The sequence below is a fragment of the Simochromis diagramma genome, unplaced genomic scaffold (assembly GCF_900408965.1).
Source record: "Simochromis diagramma unplaced genomic scaffold, fSimDia1.1 OVJJ01000371.1, whole genome shotgun sequence".
In the NCBI taxonomy this organism is placed as follows: Eukaryota; Metazoa; Chordata; class Actinopteri; order Cichliformes; family Cichlidae; genus Simochromis; species Simochromis diagramma.
In genome coordinates, this window is record NW_024386920.1 from 5,671,552 (window position 1) to 5,686,578 (window position 15,027).

General features: G+C 40.5%; 1 protein-coding gene across 4 annotated transcripts; it reads left to right on the plus strand.

Annotated features, from left to right (window-relative positions):
• The first annotated feature begins 273 nt into the window (after positions 1–273).
• pfkfb3 (6-phosphofructo-2-kinase/fructose-2,6-biphosphatase 3) lies at positions 274–7,113 on the plus strand. Of its 4 annotated transcripts, none has more exons than XM_040036802.1 (16): positions 274–520; positions 2,332–2,460; positions 2,629–2,725; positions 2,824–2,890; positions 2,980–3,054; positions 3,144–3,200; positions 3,312–3,436; positions 3,548–3,755; positions 3,860–4,006; positions 4,103–4,207; positions 4,307–4,436; positions 4,548–4,675; positions 4,794–4,982; positions 5,157–5,179; positions 5,539–5,589; positions 6,150–7,113. In XM_040036802.1, the coding sequence occupies exons 1-16, from the start codon at positions 451–453 to the stop codon at positions 6,154–6,156; spliced, it is 1,608 nt and encodes a 535-aa protein (XP_039892736.1). In that variant the 5' UTR covers positions 274–450; the 3' UTR covers positions 6,157–7,113. The 4 variants fall into 4 exon arrangements, with proteins under 4 accessions (XP_039892736.1, XP_039892738.1, XP_039892740.1 ...); XM_040036804.1 differs by having other exon boundaries at positions 2,335–2,460; XM_040036806.1 differs by lacking the exon at positions 5,539–5,589.
• The last annotated feature ends 7,914 nt before the right edge of the window (positions 7,114–15,027 follow it).

Below are 15,027 nucleotides of genomic sequence, written 5' to 3' on the forward strand. Positions count from 1 at the left end.
CAGATATCAGTTATACCCGCCGCTGGCGCCGCTGCTAAAAATAGAATGAAATGAGTAATATACCGTGGATTGCAGTCGGTTTAAGAACTATTGCACACAATGTCGATAATGAAAAAAGGGTTACGTATTAAGTGCTATTCTAAGGAACAACACAGAGTGGCGCTGTGGCGCAGCTTGTGTGCGCGTGTAATATGTGTGAACGTATGTGCTTGCGCGCGCGCGTCCCAAGTCACGTTGTCTGCCGGCCGCGCGGGCGGAGTTAAATAGCGGATGTGTGGCACAGGCCGGTAGATTAAACCCGGCTCTGCACCGGTCAGTACGCTGAACACACTGAACGGAAGAACTACGCTCTAGTTTTACATCGCCTCCGGCTCTTCGAAGTCTTTTTATCGACGGGATTTAAGCGTCTTAGTTCTCCTGTGTGCTGTGCAGTTCATAAGGCCCAAAGGAATGCCCAGAGAGCTCACCCAGAACAGGATCCAAAAGATCTGGGTTCCCACAAAGGATGACAGGCGGAGAGGTAAAACACTGCAGATATTATTCTTTGCTCGTGGGTACCTCAGTAGTTACTTAAATGTAACGATAACTGGTATTTTCAATGTATTTTCGCGTATTAACGTACGCTAATCAAGCTAGTTCTTTCTGTTTTTTTCTGACGACATGTGAGTGTGGTGCTGGGTGGGTATTGCCGTATGAGTGCTTATCACGTCACCAGGTCGCTGCATTGCTGTAAAACAACCCCGTAGTGTTACTTTTGTGACTGAATTGCAGTTTTGGTCGAATATTCTTGAGTCTTTGGGTGATGCACTGCACCTGCCGCGTACGCCGGTCTTCTAAATCGCCAAGTCGAAAAACCGGCATCATTCATTCATTGATTGGTGGTCTCGCGCAGCACGTGCAACACGTCACGACCTCTCTCCGGCCTGACAAATCTCCTGTTGCCATGGTTAATAGTGCGTTCCCCTCCCCCGCGCAACCTGCGAACGATGCTGGTTCAGTTTTCTGGTTGGTCAATCGGCAAATGCCCGTGAATGGGGCGGTGACTCGAAACCGTTGCTTTCTTGCTTCTGGATCATTTAAAACGGAATTAAATGCTAAAGGAAATGACCTATTTGATAGAAGTAAAGCGAATGTGGTGTGTGTGTGTGTGGTGTGTGTGTGGTGTGTGTGTGGTGGGGGTTTTTTTTTTTTTTTTTTTTTTGTGTTTTTAATATTTTGTGTGCTGTCACAATTATTTGCGCATTTCTTATTAGTAAGTTTAGAAAAAATCAACATAACAGTATTTTTACCCCACTTCCAATACACATGAATGCACTGGTTACTTCATTCTGCTTCTGACTGATTATTGATAGGATTTTGCACATGGTTCACCAATTGTCTGTCAGTGCTGGGAGTTTGGCTTAAGCTTTGTTTTAAGTCTGATCCAGAGATAAACCTGCAAATTTATCCAACTGAACCTTTTTGTCATAAGACCTAAAACTATTGGTGATCAGTTGTGAAAGATGGAGGTTCAACACAGGGAAGGCTGACTCTGATGTCTGAGCATCTCCTTAAAATTTGATCCGTCTTTCCGTTTAAGCACTTGTGTTGTGGAAACAAGAGTAGCAGTGCTGTGGGGATGCATGGGCCTATTTGAAGATGAATGGCTGATGCTGCACGGACAGAGAGGGAGCAGGCGTGACACGAAGCAAGCCCTGTAAAATCTCCCGTAAGCCTCTGGGGGTGGGGGGCTTACTGTATATCTGGTCATGTGAACACGAATTGTCCTGGCTCGTGAAGGCTAACAGAAGTGGGTCAGATGTGCAGTGAGGTTGAAGCTGAACGTGAGCCCGCCAGCGGGAAATGGAGATTATAGGTTGGTGACTTGAAAGAATAATTCAAAACCCGTTATTTATGCAACTGGATACAAACCTTAGTTTGCACAGCAGTCAATTAAAGTCAGTGTTTCATTGATGCTAGTCAAAATAATGGACCTGTAATTAAAAGCATTGCATACTGTCGAAGTTTCAAATAATGAGATTGGTATATGTTCAGCTAATCACTGGAGCAAAAAACTGACTTAAAAAAAGTCTTGGCTCTGCCTAATGTCACATAAGGGTATATGTCTGTTATGGTCATCTGTGACCACAGAAGCCCCAGCCACTTGTTCATCAAATGTTGTTTACGATGAGCAGCCAATCAGCATATTGTTGGCTTAAAGAGAGGCTTGCCTTAAAGAGATGGGACCCAGAGGACCAAAAAGACCCCTAGAATAATTGAAGTTAAACACACAAAACATGTTTTACATTTTGCAAACAAGCGCAATTGTGATATCTCACAATGTCTCTACAGCAGGTGGTGCTCCCCACTTCGCCAACCCACCCACCGTCATTGTCATGGTGGGTCTGCCGGCTAGGGGCAAGACGTACATGTCCAGGAAACTCACCCGCTACCTCAACTGGATCGGCATGCCCACCAAAGGTATGCTTACAGACGGCAACACACATTTGTACACAGTTCCTATTTGTTCAGTAGCTTATCAGTTTCACAGTAACACTGTGGTCCTGGAAGTAAACGGCATCAGCTCGTGTTTCCAATTCCAGGACATTGTGTTCACACTTGTTTGTCTTCCTCGTGTGTGTGTTGCAGTCTTCAATGTAGGCGAGTACCGCAGAGAAGCAGTCAAGAACTACAGCTCTTATGATTTCTTCAAGCCTGACAATGAGTGTGCCGTGAAAATCAGGCAGTAAGTCTCCCCTCATGTTACACAAACACCCCAAATAAAAACATATTTTGTTTATTTAAAAAAAAAGAAGACAAACGTTTCTTATCATTGCTTTTCAGGCAGTGTGCCTTAGCAGCCTTGAGAGATGTCAGGTCCTATTTGAAGGACGAAGGTGGCCAAGTAGCGGTGAGTTTTCCATTTTCTCAAATAACTTGTTTCTGTAACAATCTTATCCTGTGGTGAAGCTTTTCTTAAACCTTTCTCTTTTTTTGTAGGTCTTTGACGCTACCAACACAACAAGAGAAAGGCGAGACATGATCCTCAAGTTTGGGGAAGAGAATGATTTTAAGGTACATGCTGCTAACGTTATCAGAGTACCAAAGTACTGAATCAGTGATGTGGAGCACCTTTCTAAACAAAGTCTCACTTTTCTGTTTAGATCTTCTTCATCGAGTCTGTGTGCGATGATCCCAGCGTCATTGCGTCGAACATCATGGTGAGTCACAAATATAACCTCAGACATTACTGTGCTGTTTTTACACAATGCTCACAAATCTCTGGCATCAGGCATGTTGTTCGCTGTCTGACAGTTTTCCTTCCTACGCAGGAAGTGAAGGTGTCCTGCCCGGACTACCGGGACTGTAACAAGACTGAAGCCATGCTGGATTTCCAGAAAAGGATTGAATGCTACAAAAAGAGCTACCAGCCTCTGGACCCAGATCAATACGACAGGTAAAAAAAAAAAAAAATTAAAATTTGATTCTCAGCTTAGATTTTTCTTGCTGGTTATGTCGCGTCATTGCAAACCTTCAGATGAATCATTTGCATCCTGTCTTCTCCCAGGGATCTCTCCTTCATCAAGGTAATCGATGTGGGTCGCCGTTTTCTCGTCAACCGCATCCAGGATCACATTCAGAGCAAGATCGTTTACTACTTGATGAACATCCACGTCCAGCCCCGAACCATCTACTTGTGTCGGCACGGGGAGAGCACAGACAATCTGAAGGGAAGGGTGGGGGGTGACGCTGGCCTCTCTCCTCATGGCAAACAGGTACAAAAGAGAGCATAAGAGCTTCCAGTTGATCAGCTGATACTTTTTAAACCTTGCATAATGAACACCAGGTGATAATATGACTACTGCTTTGCCTGCTGTAGTTTTCATCCGCCCTGGCTCGATTTGTGGAGGAGCAGCAGCTGAAGGACCTGAAGGTCTGGACGAGCCAGCTGTGTCGCAGCATCCAGACTGCCGAGCACCTCGGAGTCCCGTACGAGCAGTGGAAGGCTCTTAATGAGATTGATGCAGTGAGTGTCACTCAAAGATGTATTTTTAGGTTGTATTACACATTGCTAATTGCACATCATGTCTAAGCTGACTACGTGCGCGGTGTGTTCTTTTAGGGAGTCTGTGAGGAGATGACGTACGATGAAGTGAAGGAGAAATTCCCTGAGGAGTTTGCACTGAGAGATGAAGATAAATATTATTACCGCTACCCTGCTGGAGAGGTACACGAGCAGCCGTTTGGTGCATTGACACTTTACCTCATAAAATATAAAGCAAATTGTTTTTTAACCCCCCCCCTCCTTCCCCTTCTACCTCTGCAGTCCTACCAGGACCTTGTGCAGCGGGTCGAGCCAGTCATCATGGAGCTGGAGAGGCAAGAGAACGTGTTGGTTATTTGCCACCAGGCCGTCATGCGCTGCTTGCTGGCCTACTTCTTGGATAAGAGTGCAGGTGGGTACTCCAAATCCCACAAACCCGCCTGGGTTCAAGGTCAAATCCAAATGTGTCCTCGCATGCGTTTTTAATCTTTATTTATATTTTCCTTGCCATTTGTTATTCCAGATGAAATGCCCTACCTGAAGTGTCCCCTCCACACGGTGCTCAAACTCACCCCAGTTGCTTATGGATGCAAAGTGGAGTCAATCTCCCTGAATGTGGAGGCAGTAAACACCCACAGGGAGCGACCAGAGGTAATGGGAGCTCATTTCTGAGAGCTGGAGTCATTGTCACTTCCTGTGTCTGAGCAGCTGCTGTTCATTGTCCTTATTCATGAAACTCCACGCATGTGTTTGTTTTGGTTCCCTGCAGGAGGTTAAGAGAGGTCCTGGCACCTTGATCAGGAGGAACAGCGTGACTCCCCTTACCAGCCCAGAGTCCAACATTAAGAAACCTCGCATCGACGACCTGGACGAGGCCCCAATCCAGGAGTTGCCCCCCTCTGTTTCTGCGCTGGCCCTCTGCAGCCCATCACACATACCCCTCACTCTCCCTGGACAGGTGGGATTATCAAAACCTTTAAAATGATACTGGATATCCAGCTGAACAGTATTCAGGAAGTGACGAGTCAGATGAGTTTCCTTCCTGACAGCTTTCTGCATGCGTTCACTCACACTACTTCTCGTCCTTTTTCTTTTTTTCCTCTGCCCTCTCCTCCTTTTCCACACCTTTCAGCACTGGCTGGGCAAAGTTTGCCTGTAAGTATTCAGGATATTCTGTCAGCCTCTTCTACTGTGTGCTGTGTCGTATTCAATGACATTTCTTTTTCCGGACTTCCACAGTACTCGACTGTTTTACAGGAAAAACAATGTATTAATAATAACTCTAATCTAAACTTGAGTAATGGGAAATGACGATTCATTACAAAATCCTGCCTGTGGAAGCAACGGGAAAAGGAAAGTTCTTAGTTCATGGGGAACTCCCACGTTTTTGTTTAGCATTCCTGTCATTCCAATCTGTTTTCATCACTACTACACTCCTGATCCTCATGCTGACTGTCCTGTTCTTGTCTTTGTGTGTTTTGGTCTATTCTCGGCCTGTCTTGTGCTGCTTAAAGGTGCACCATCCTCCACTATCTAAAGGTGGTTTCGCTCTTAGTCTTTCAAAGGTAAACACACTTTAAAGGCTATGCAGTTTCTTCAGTTCTTCTAGCAGCCACATCAGTGCATTACTTAAATCTGCCAACCACAGCAAAGTAGGATGAGTTGGCTTAAATTCTGTGTTTTTATTTGCTGAGCGGAGCCATGTTCGAAATCATCTGTAAACAAACTTAATTGTATAATTGAGTATGCAACAGCAGTACACTTCACTGGTGGCATGAGGATAGGATTTGCTGGTGCAGTGGAAAAGCATGAATGACGGTGCAGGGTGTGTGCATTTGTGTGCATGTTGTCATAATCACCCAAGGATTAAAGCGATGCAGCCACAGCCACCTATTTGCACAGTGGCAAACTCGACGCAAGTTTTCACAGCACCTAAAAATATCAAAGAGCAGATTAGGGCTGAGAAAACATGCATGACGTAACGTGTGGTTAAGACATTACACTATCTTAGGCCACTCTTTGCGTAAGACTACTGCCTTTTGTGTTGTTATGGATCTGTATAGTAGCTATGTAGTGCACAGCTGCCGCAGTACAAAGTGAATCTAAACTTCTGTTTTGTTTGCAGAACTTGATGAGCTCACCTGGTTGCCATGACATCCTGCAGCCCTGCCAGTGAAACATTACCGACATGTGGATCATTGAAGAGTCGGTGCAACATCATCAAAGTAAAATTGTTCTCCTCCAAAATCGACTTCTTTTCTCCTCCTTAAAGCCCAGGACACAAGTTGCTGCACGTCTTACTGTTCAAAACACAGTTATTGTATTTAATTGATGTCTCAATTTTTTTCCTTTTTTCTGTGATTGAATCTGTTTTTTGAAAAATATTTTATAGAACTTTTGCATCTCTGATGGAAACCAATTTATTGTGGTTTATTGCTTTGGAGAGACCAAAGACTGTTATGCAGAGAACTTTTTTTTTTTTTTTTTTTTTTTTTTTTGTCTTTAGTTTACATTGTCAACTTTGTAGTAGTTGTACACTGTATTTTCACGTACTCATGTTTTTCTTTTTTTTAAAGTTATGTAATTGATTGGTTTGTATGTTGACACTACACAATGAGCAATATTTTGCACAGTGGCGAAACATTTTGCTTCTGTTCGTCAGTTTGTTTTTCATGTTACTGCACAGTAATGATGGAGGTGATCTTTGCCGTAGAGTGCCTGTAGTGCTTGTTTTGCAAGCCTAATGCTGCTTCTCGCCATTTTTCTCCAGACTCGTTACTTGAGAGGCGCCACATTTCACCCATGAACTCTACATGTCATCTCAATATTTAATTTCTCCATTTAGTTTCAGTGCCACAGTGCACGCTGATCATTAGAGATGTCTCTGATGGGAAACGTTACTTCAAGTTTATTTTCTTTTTGCTCTCATTGTCTGCTACGCACAAAGTTAAGCACCTATATTTTTGTTAAAATGCGTGCTGTTAATAATAGCTCTGTAAATCTTAGTGTACATATGGTACTTGCATATACATATGGTGTAAGTGACATTGTATGGGAGATGACTTGGAACCCTTGTGGGGAGACTTGATGAAAATGTGTGTAACTCTTTGTAATACTGTGTTGTGACTGAATGGAAAGTGTGACGCCTGTGCAGAAAACTGCTGTATCAGGCTTGCTTGAGATACTTGAAATGTTTTCTTTTTGTAAGTGTTTTGTTATATTATTTATTTTTAAGTAGTTGTGAATAAGTATTCAGAGGGAAAGACACTCTGTTTTGATAAAACTGTACATTATTAGATTTTGTGCATTTTTTCTTTTCTTTTTTTTTTTCTTTTTTTTTTCTCCCTTTTGTTGAACCATTAAATTCACTTCATGGGGGAAAAACCCTGTTTGTTTTCATTGGCCCATATCCAATAATACTCAGGCTACTCTGGTTCCTTTTATGGAGCTAATGTGCACATGACATTGCATGTTCTGGCTGTCTCACCTATTCACATGAGTCACGGAGTTGCACAGAGTTACAAGCTGCTTATCAGCCTAAAATGGACTCAGGAAGTAGCTATGACTAGCACTGATAAGCCTGACACTTTTTCTCTTTTTAAAAGAAGGTTGAGTTAATAGTGCAAATCTTGTTGCTTGACAAATGGTAAATGGCCTGTATTTGTATAGTGCTTTTCTAGTCCCTAAGGACCCCAAAGCGCTTTACACAACCTGTCATCCACACACACTCATACACTGGTGATGGCAAGCTACATTATAGCCACAAATTACAGAAGGCATGGTACAAATGCAGAGTGCAGTGCTAGCATGACGTGAGTTATTTCTGCCAGCGTAATGGCTTTGCTGCAAGAGTTGGCATGCTGAAAGCTACACTATAGCACAGATGAGGTAAATGTATACTTGACATAACTAACTAGAGTGCCATATAGCACAATACGAGAAAAATATCTGGATTAAACAAAAGCAACAAAGTAAATCTGAAAATTAAATACACATACTAAGTAATGTATCAATATAGGCAAGGCAAAAACAGGAATTAAGATGACTTGAGTGAAGATCAGAATAAGTATTCACTGACATTAGGTGGTCAATGCAGCACAACAAAACTTCCTTGCTGTGTGTAAAGTGTTGTGATGAACTGTTATCATGGTAAATGTTGCATTTGTACAGAGTAACTGTCCTTGTGTCAGCAGAGCTGGATCGGTCTGTTAGAGAAGGTTCTCCACTGCCTGTGGAGTAAATGGTGCAGAGGGTGGTCAGGATTATCCATAATGGACAACACCACAGCTTCACAGTAGTCATCATATTACACTGCTAAACATCAACATGTTGATATATGGAGGTTCACATGTACCAAAATTATGTGCACTCATGTTGTGCATGTTGTTTCTGTTATTGAAACTTTTAGCTAAACATGCTTTTATTCATTCAACTTTGAGCTCTATTTGTACCACCTTTTTGCATTCTGTGTTGCTTTAACCATAAACAAGTTTAATTTTTTGTATAGTAGTTTACATTTGGACAATTGGGCATTAGTTATAACTGATTATACACACAGTCATACAATACATTTTAAAACAGGATATAACTAAGTTGATTAGAAATAAATATAATTTATTTAATATAAATTACATTGTTGTTCAATATAATGCATGCTGAAACTATTGGCTGATTTCACTTGATCTTTATGCAGCTATTCTGGGTTCCTTGAAGACTTATTCTGTAAGGAAACAGTCAAGCAAAATTCAAATCCAACTACTTGCTTAACAACGCCAGCCAAACCAAAGGAAGAAGACAGCAACACATTTAAACCACTCATCAGAACGCCCTAAAGAAGAGCACAAAGGGCCCCTGGGGACAGCATTCATAACAATACAGAAAAACGACACATGAGGACACAGAAAGGCTCAGGCCGACGACAGGAAACAGCTCAACAATGACTGAAGCTAAAAGCTGAATTTGCACAGACAAATTTTTTGTCAGGACAACTGACAAAACATTGGTTGTTGACATAGTTTTGTCCCAAGCGAAGTAGACAGTAGACAATAGAATAGAAGTATTTTATTGGCATAAATGAGACCTCATACATTAGAGCATTTTTTTATAAAGTGAAGTACAAATTGTTCATTTTATTTTCTATGACAAGACAGTCGTCAGACTGCTGGTTAGAATGGTAAATAACCATCTGCAGTAGACACCCTTCGTTAGAAGTGCTACTTGTTCAGCACATGAATGGATCTGTGACCTTTGATCTAAGCCTGTATGCTAATGATTCACCTCAGTTTAAGGGCCAGTCGTCAAAAAGCTTAATTAGGCTGTTACCAGAGTCCTTCAGAGCATTTCTTAGCCATCACTATTGTGAAGCATTGTTTAAAATGATTTTAATTTTTATGGCCGCAGGGATATTAGAACTGCACGGATGTTTTCTGGAAATTATTCTTCGATCACTACCTTTGCATCATCACCATAGATCCTTATTATTCAGTTAATAAGTTGGGTTTATGTACAAAAATATTTATTTGTGCAGATGACACAATATCTCCATTGAGATACGCAAAGTAGGAGTTGGTTTGAGGTCCGTCTTTTCCAACTAGTTTCCATAAGTAAATGACTCGAGAGTTTTATTGCCTCCTGATATCTAAATGTGCTCCTGGCGGATGGAAAATTCTGGCTTAGCTGCTGCTAAGCAAAGGCATACAGTTGAAAAAGGACTTCATTCAAAATGTGTGCAAAATGTGCAAAAATCACCACAGTATATTGCAAATTTCCACATTTTCTGTTTACCACTTATGAGCTCATGAGACTTGATGAGTTACCAACAGCTTAAAATCAGAAACACATGTCAGTAGTTTGGATTATTGTTTTAGCCTTGATGCGCTTGATAAGTTACTAAAATTCACTTTAATATGAGCTAAACATTTGTCATACTAGATGCTTCTCCCTTCCTATATTTGCCTCTCTCCTGCCACTGTGTCGCACACACTATATTTGCCAGCTGGATGTGGTATTTCCCCATGTCTGAATCATGGGCAGACCAAGTGTTTTGGCTCTGTTTGGTCATCCTGTGGGCAGAGTGGCTATGTGACTGCTGTCAGGTACACCACTTGGTGCTCCGCCTCCCTCTCAAACACACACACACACTGACCGGCTTCCTCAGCACTCACAGGCAGTGAAACTCTAAAACCTACTTTGCATTGTATCTTTGCATGTTGTTGTCGCTCACATTGGTACACTTTACCTATTCAAGTTTTCTCCTTAGTACTAATCAGCATTTTGCATCCCGTTTGCTCACATTTTATTATATTAATTGACCCCCCCCCCCCTCCCCATGTTATTGCCTCGTGCTTGACTGAGATGTGAATTTAATGACAAGGCTCTGGAGTCTAACTATGTGTTGCGTTTGGCAAGCACAGACTGAAGCAAACTTGCATGTGGCTTGCCACTGGTAGTCATGGTTAGCCCAGTGTGTGTGTTTACATGTGTGTTGTCTGTAATCTCTGTGGGAGAGAGGAGTTGCTGTGTCAGGCATCTGAATGGTATGTGGACTTGTTATTAACAGTCTGAACTAAGCTAGCAGCTCCACAAATAGCCGTCTAATGCTGCGCTGACGAAGGATTGTGTGTGATCCCAATCAGCCAGGTTACAAAGGCAGTAATACCGACTGGCCTAGTTGATCAAGGCTGAGCAATCTACTCAAAACTCATTATCTTACTTGAATGTGGACAGTTGAGATTAGCATAAAAAGAGGACAGGTGACATTTTTTAACACTCTCTGTTACAGACTGATTCATCATCATCAGGTGACCGGGCATCATGTCTCACTCTGTCTTACCCATGACTCAGCAGCTTGTCCTGCTTAGTTCTTACTCATGTGTCCCTGTCCCACTTGAGCCCAAAGTAATCTTGTTTCATACAGAGTGTGCATGCAGAATCACAGAGACACACACATTGTATGAACTCGATGACCAAGGTAGACTCAAAAGTGCAGTGATTTACAGCCAGGGGTTGCTTCTGCTTCTGCAGCCAAGTATATGGAAAGATTTTGTGTAGTTGACTAGTGAATAGCTGAAAGTTATGGGGAAAAAAAAGGTTTTTAATGGTGTGAAGTAATGACTGTGATTCAAAAGTCTAAGCTAGGTCACTAAAAGTAATCTGAAAGTGTTTAAAATTGTTGAACATGCCCCGAGTGCAAGCAAGCTTTCCTAAAATGTTTAATGGCAGAAACAGTGCAAACACACTTCATTATTATTTATGGGGAAATACGATTCTCTTAATTAAATTAAGACATTTAAGACATGATAGGTGATTCTCTGCAAACATCTCTTCAAGACGTCCCTTCAATGTTGTTTTTTATTACCCGGTGGAGGTTTTTGTTTGCTATTTTGCACATATTAATCTGGGATCATACTCACACCCTGCAGATTTTCTAAAAACTAAGCTCATACTTCTGAAGTAATGGACTTCACTCTTTACACTGGAAAGACAGAGGGGCGATTATGCACTGTGACGTCCAGAGGCAAATAAGCTCTTGATGAAGCAAATGATACCACAGGAATAAAATTTCCATGTAGATTTACATAAATGGTGTAAACACTAAATATTGCATGGCTGTCTGTTTGCAACTATTGGACAACCAATTAAAACCAACTAATTAAAAAAAGTGAGACATGAATAACCTTTTTGTATTCTCATATGTTCAATATTTCCTGGTTTAATGTACTGTTATATTCAATACAGTGAAAAATCATCCTTTGTTTCTTTATATTTCGCAAAGAATGTAAATGTAAATGAAATATGTTAAACATACATGGAAAAAAAGTATATAAGACAAAACAGTTTAAGCTCTAATCAGCTTAAATGTCAGTCTGTGTTATGGCCACCTTGATTCTTAAACACAGTCTGTTTTCTCTAGGACAAGCCATTTTTGCAAGTAGCCTTCTGGAATAGTTCTCAAGAGTTTCTGGAAGTCCTTCAGTTTAACAGACACAACAAAGTCTCTTTGCCTCTTGGAGGCAAAAAAGCAAAAAGTGGTTCAAATCTTTCTCATAGTACTGTATATTATTACTGGACTACTACATAGACTGACTACTTGACTATTGGACCTTAGCCGTATCTCCTCTTGCTGCTCCTCTCATAAACATATTTGAGATCAAACCAGAACCTTTTTAAAATAAGATTACAGCACTGATGTTTAAGAGGTGGAAAAATTTCTTCTGTCATTTGACAGCGCAGACACATACCTTTGTGCGTGCATTGCAACACTGTCAGTAAATACACTTTTATGCTTTTATGACTGCTGGTCATCAGCAATCAAATTCTTGTGGGGGTACATCAGCATTTGGGATTTGGTTGGGCTTGAGAGTGGAAGTTTACCGGCTCTACCAGCAAAATGCATCTTACAACAAACTCTGGCCCTGTGCTCCACAGACCCTGCCACTCTTTACCTCTAAATGGGCCAAACTAAGTTTTTAGAATACTAAGGCTTCAACAAACAAATAAACACACCACTTTTTATGAAGAACAGAAGACGTTGGTCGACCGTGGTTCAGGGGGTTGGATAAATGGATAAATGCAATCCATTATTATATAAAAGTCCTTGCAGAAAGGTACAGGGATGCTTAAGCGTGAATTATGCTTCAGCTTAACTTATCTCGTAAATGGAAACTCTTTTAACCCTACGCTGTAACCTTCTATGTAACCTGATGTGGACCTCCTGAGAAATGTAACTATATGTCAGGTCAATGCAGCCCACAATGGCTTGAATGGCGTGGAAGCTTGTGGTGTAGGGTTCAGTTTCCACTTACGACGTAAGATTTCCCACAGAGGTCTAAATCACGTTTTATTAGTTGATAGTTTGATGTGTATTAACACAGATATCTGTTTAATGGTAAGAATTAGCCAGTATTTTATCATACACACTCACCCTCAGGCTAAAGTTGAATTTGTGTTTTCTGTTTCTGTCCAGTAAAGAATGCATTACCTGCATTATTTGTGCAGGGGAGTGAAAACTCATCCCTCTCTCTTTGTGGAGAAGCCATTGACAGGGAGATTTTGCACTGAATGGAGAGGATAAGTCTTTCAGCAGGCCTTGAATGGAGCTGAGTAGATTAAATAGAGCATGTGTTATCCCTGATTACACTGATGGTGGAATAATAGTCCTTTTACGTGCTGCTCTGCAAAGTTGCATCGGCCTCACAAAATATTTTTTTTACTGTAGTGAGTCATCCTAATGTTTCGTCTGTGTCACATGGCACTGGTAGATACAATGTGACACAAAAGCAGCACCTTTCCCCCCCAACCATATTCAATGCTTTTAGAATACTTACGCTAACTTCTATTACTCAACAAATGTTCTCTTTTCATTTCCAGTAACATAAAACATGGCAAAAATGAATTTTGGTTTTGTTTTAAGTCACCAGTTTTTAAAAAAAAGTTGTTTTGTCACACTTTTGTCACACAGTGTAAGACAATCTTTAATGTAAGACTTACCCTACACTGCACATCCTCAATTTACTTTTGTTTCCAGTAAATGTGGATGACACTCTATTCTCTATGTTGCATTATTTCATTATTTGTGTTTCTTTCTGAACAAGAAGGTGAATTTGATCTCCAAACTACTAAGGGTCTCAGGATTATTATTTTGGTTTTCAAAAATTTCATGTATCTTTTATTCTATTATATACCTCAATGACCACGCTTTGATTAGAAAACCATAACCATAAGGTCAGAGATATGGTTTAAGTTAGACCCTGAGCTGGGATGATTAAATTGGGTAAAGATGGAATTATGTCAATGAATGTAAAGAAAAGCAGGCCCTGACGAGACATTGTTTAGTGGGAGCTCCCAGTAAGGCAAACAGTAATAGAAAATCAGTATGTTGATGGTGGTCATGACCGGTACACCACTGTAAGTTGATCTCTACTTTTAGAAAAAAAAGGTAAAAAATGAGAGGGTAATATTTATTAGGTAGGTTTAAATACAAACATTTCTACGACTGTATTTTTGGTCTTTTTGGAACCATATAAATACAATTGAATTAAACTGAACTGAACTGAGAATTGAGCAGATTATTCCATTAAGGAGGTCACAGAGGCCTTTAGTTTAGTTGCCCCTAAACTTTGGAACAGCTTGCTCCGGACAGTTAGGACCTCACTAACACTAAACATCTTCAAGACCTGTTTGAAAACTCTGTTTTATTCCTTGACATTTAAACACATTGATGTTTTTATTTTTTAATTGCTGATTTCTTTGTTTAATTATGCAGGACTTTGGCCATCACCTGCTGTTTTTTTTTTTTTTTAAATAAATTGACTTGGCTTGACTTGTGTTTTTTGAGGTTTCTTTGAATTGATGACTTATAATGTAACAATATAGTGAAGGTTCTGCAGAAGGATACACTAGTCAGAAATACACATTAGGAAGTTGTTTTTGTTTCTGTCATAATGCCTATATTAACTAGTGTACATCAACAACAGGAAGTACAGTGAGAGTGGTGGGATGCAGCAAGCATACCTGACTGGAAACGAAATCAGGATGTTGTTTTCACAGAATGAAGAGCATAATTGTGCAAACAGGGATTTAAATATAGAGAAGTTGACGTCTGACTGATTATAACAGAAAATGAAAATGTACATTTTTTAAACAAACTAAGTCAAAAATAGCTACATATGAAACCAAAAAGCACACAACTGAGTTCCGATTTCATCTTTACATACTGATTACTGATTTGTGAGCTTTGTTCTGCTGGAGGTTTCTTCCTGTTAAAAGGGAGTTTCTACTTCCCACTGCCAACAAATGACTGCTCATGGGAAGTTATCTGATTGTTTGGATATTCTCTGTATTATTTTTGGAGTATTTAACTTCAAGCACCTTGAGGCGACTGCTGTTGGGATTTAATACTATATAAATAAAACTAAATTGAACTAAACCTGATCAAAAAGTATTTACAGTACACTCTGAATGCAAACACTTGAGTTGCTTTAATGAAAAAGAAAGCCGGAATA

Excerpts from the sequence above, each read along its gene's own strand:
- pfkfb3 (XM_040036802.1), top strand. The coding sequence starts at position 451 with ATGCCCAGAGAGCTCACCCAGAACAGGATCCAAAAGATCTGGGTTCCC. Across the intron at positions 2,726-2,823 it reads TGTGCCGTGAAAATCAGGCA|GCAGTGTGCCTTAGCAGCCT; the intron begins GTAAGTCTCCCC and ends ATTGCTTTTCAG. Across the intron at positions 4,208-4,306 it reads ACCGCTACCCTGCTGGAGAG|TCCTACCAGGACCTTGTGCA; the intron begins GTACACGAGCAG and ends CTACCTCTGCAG.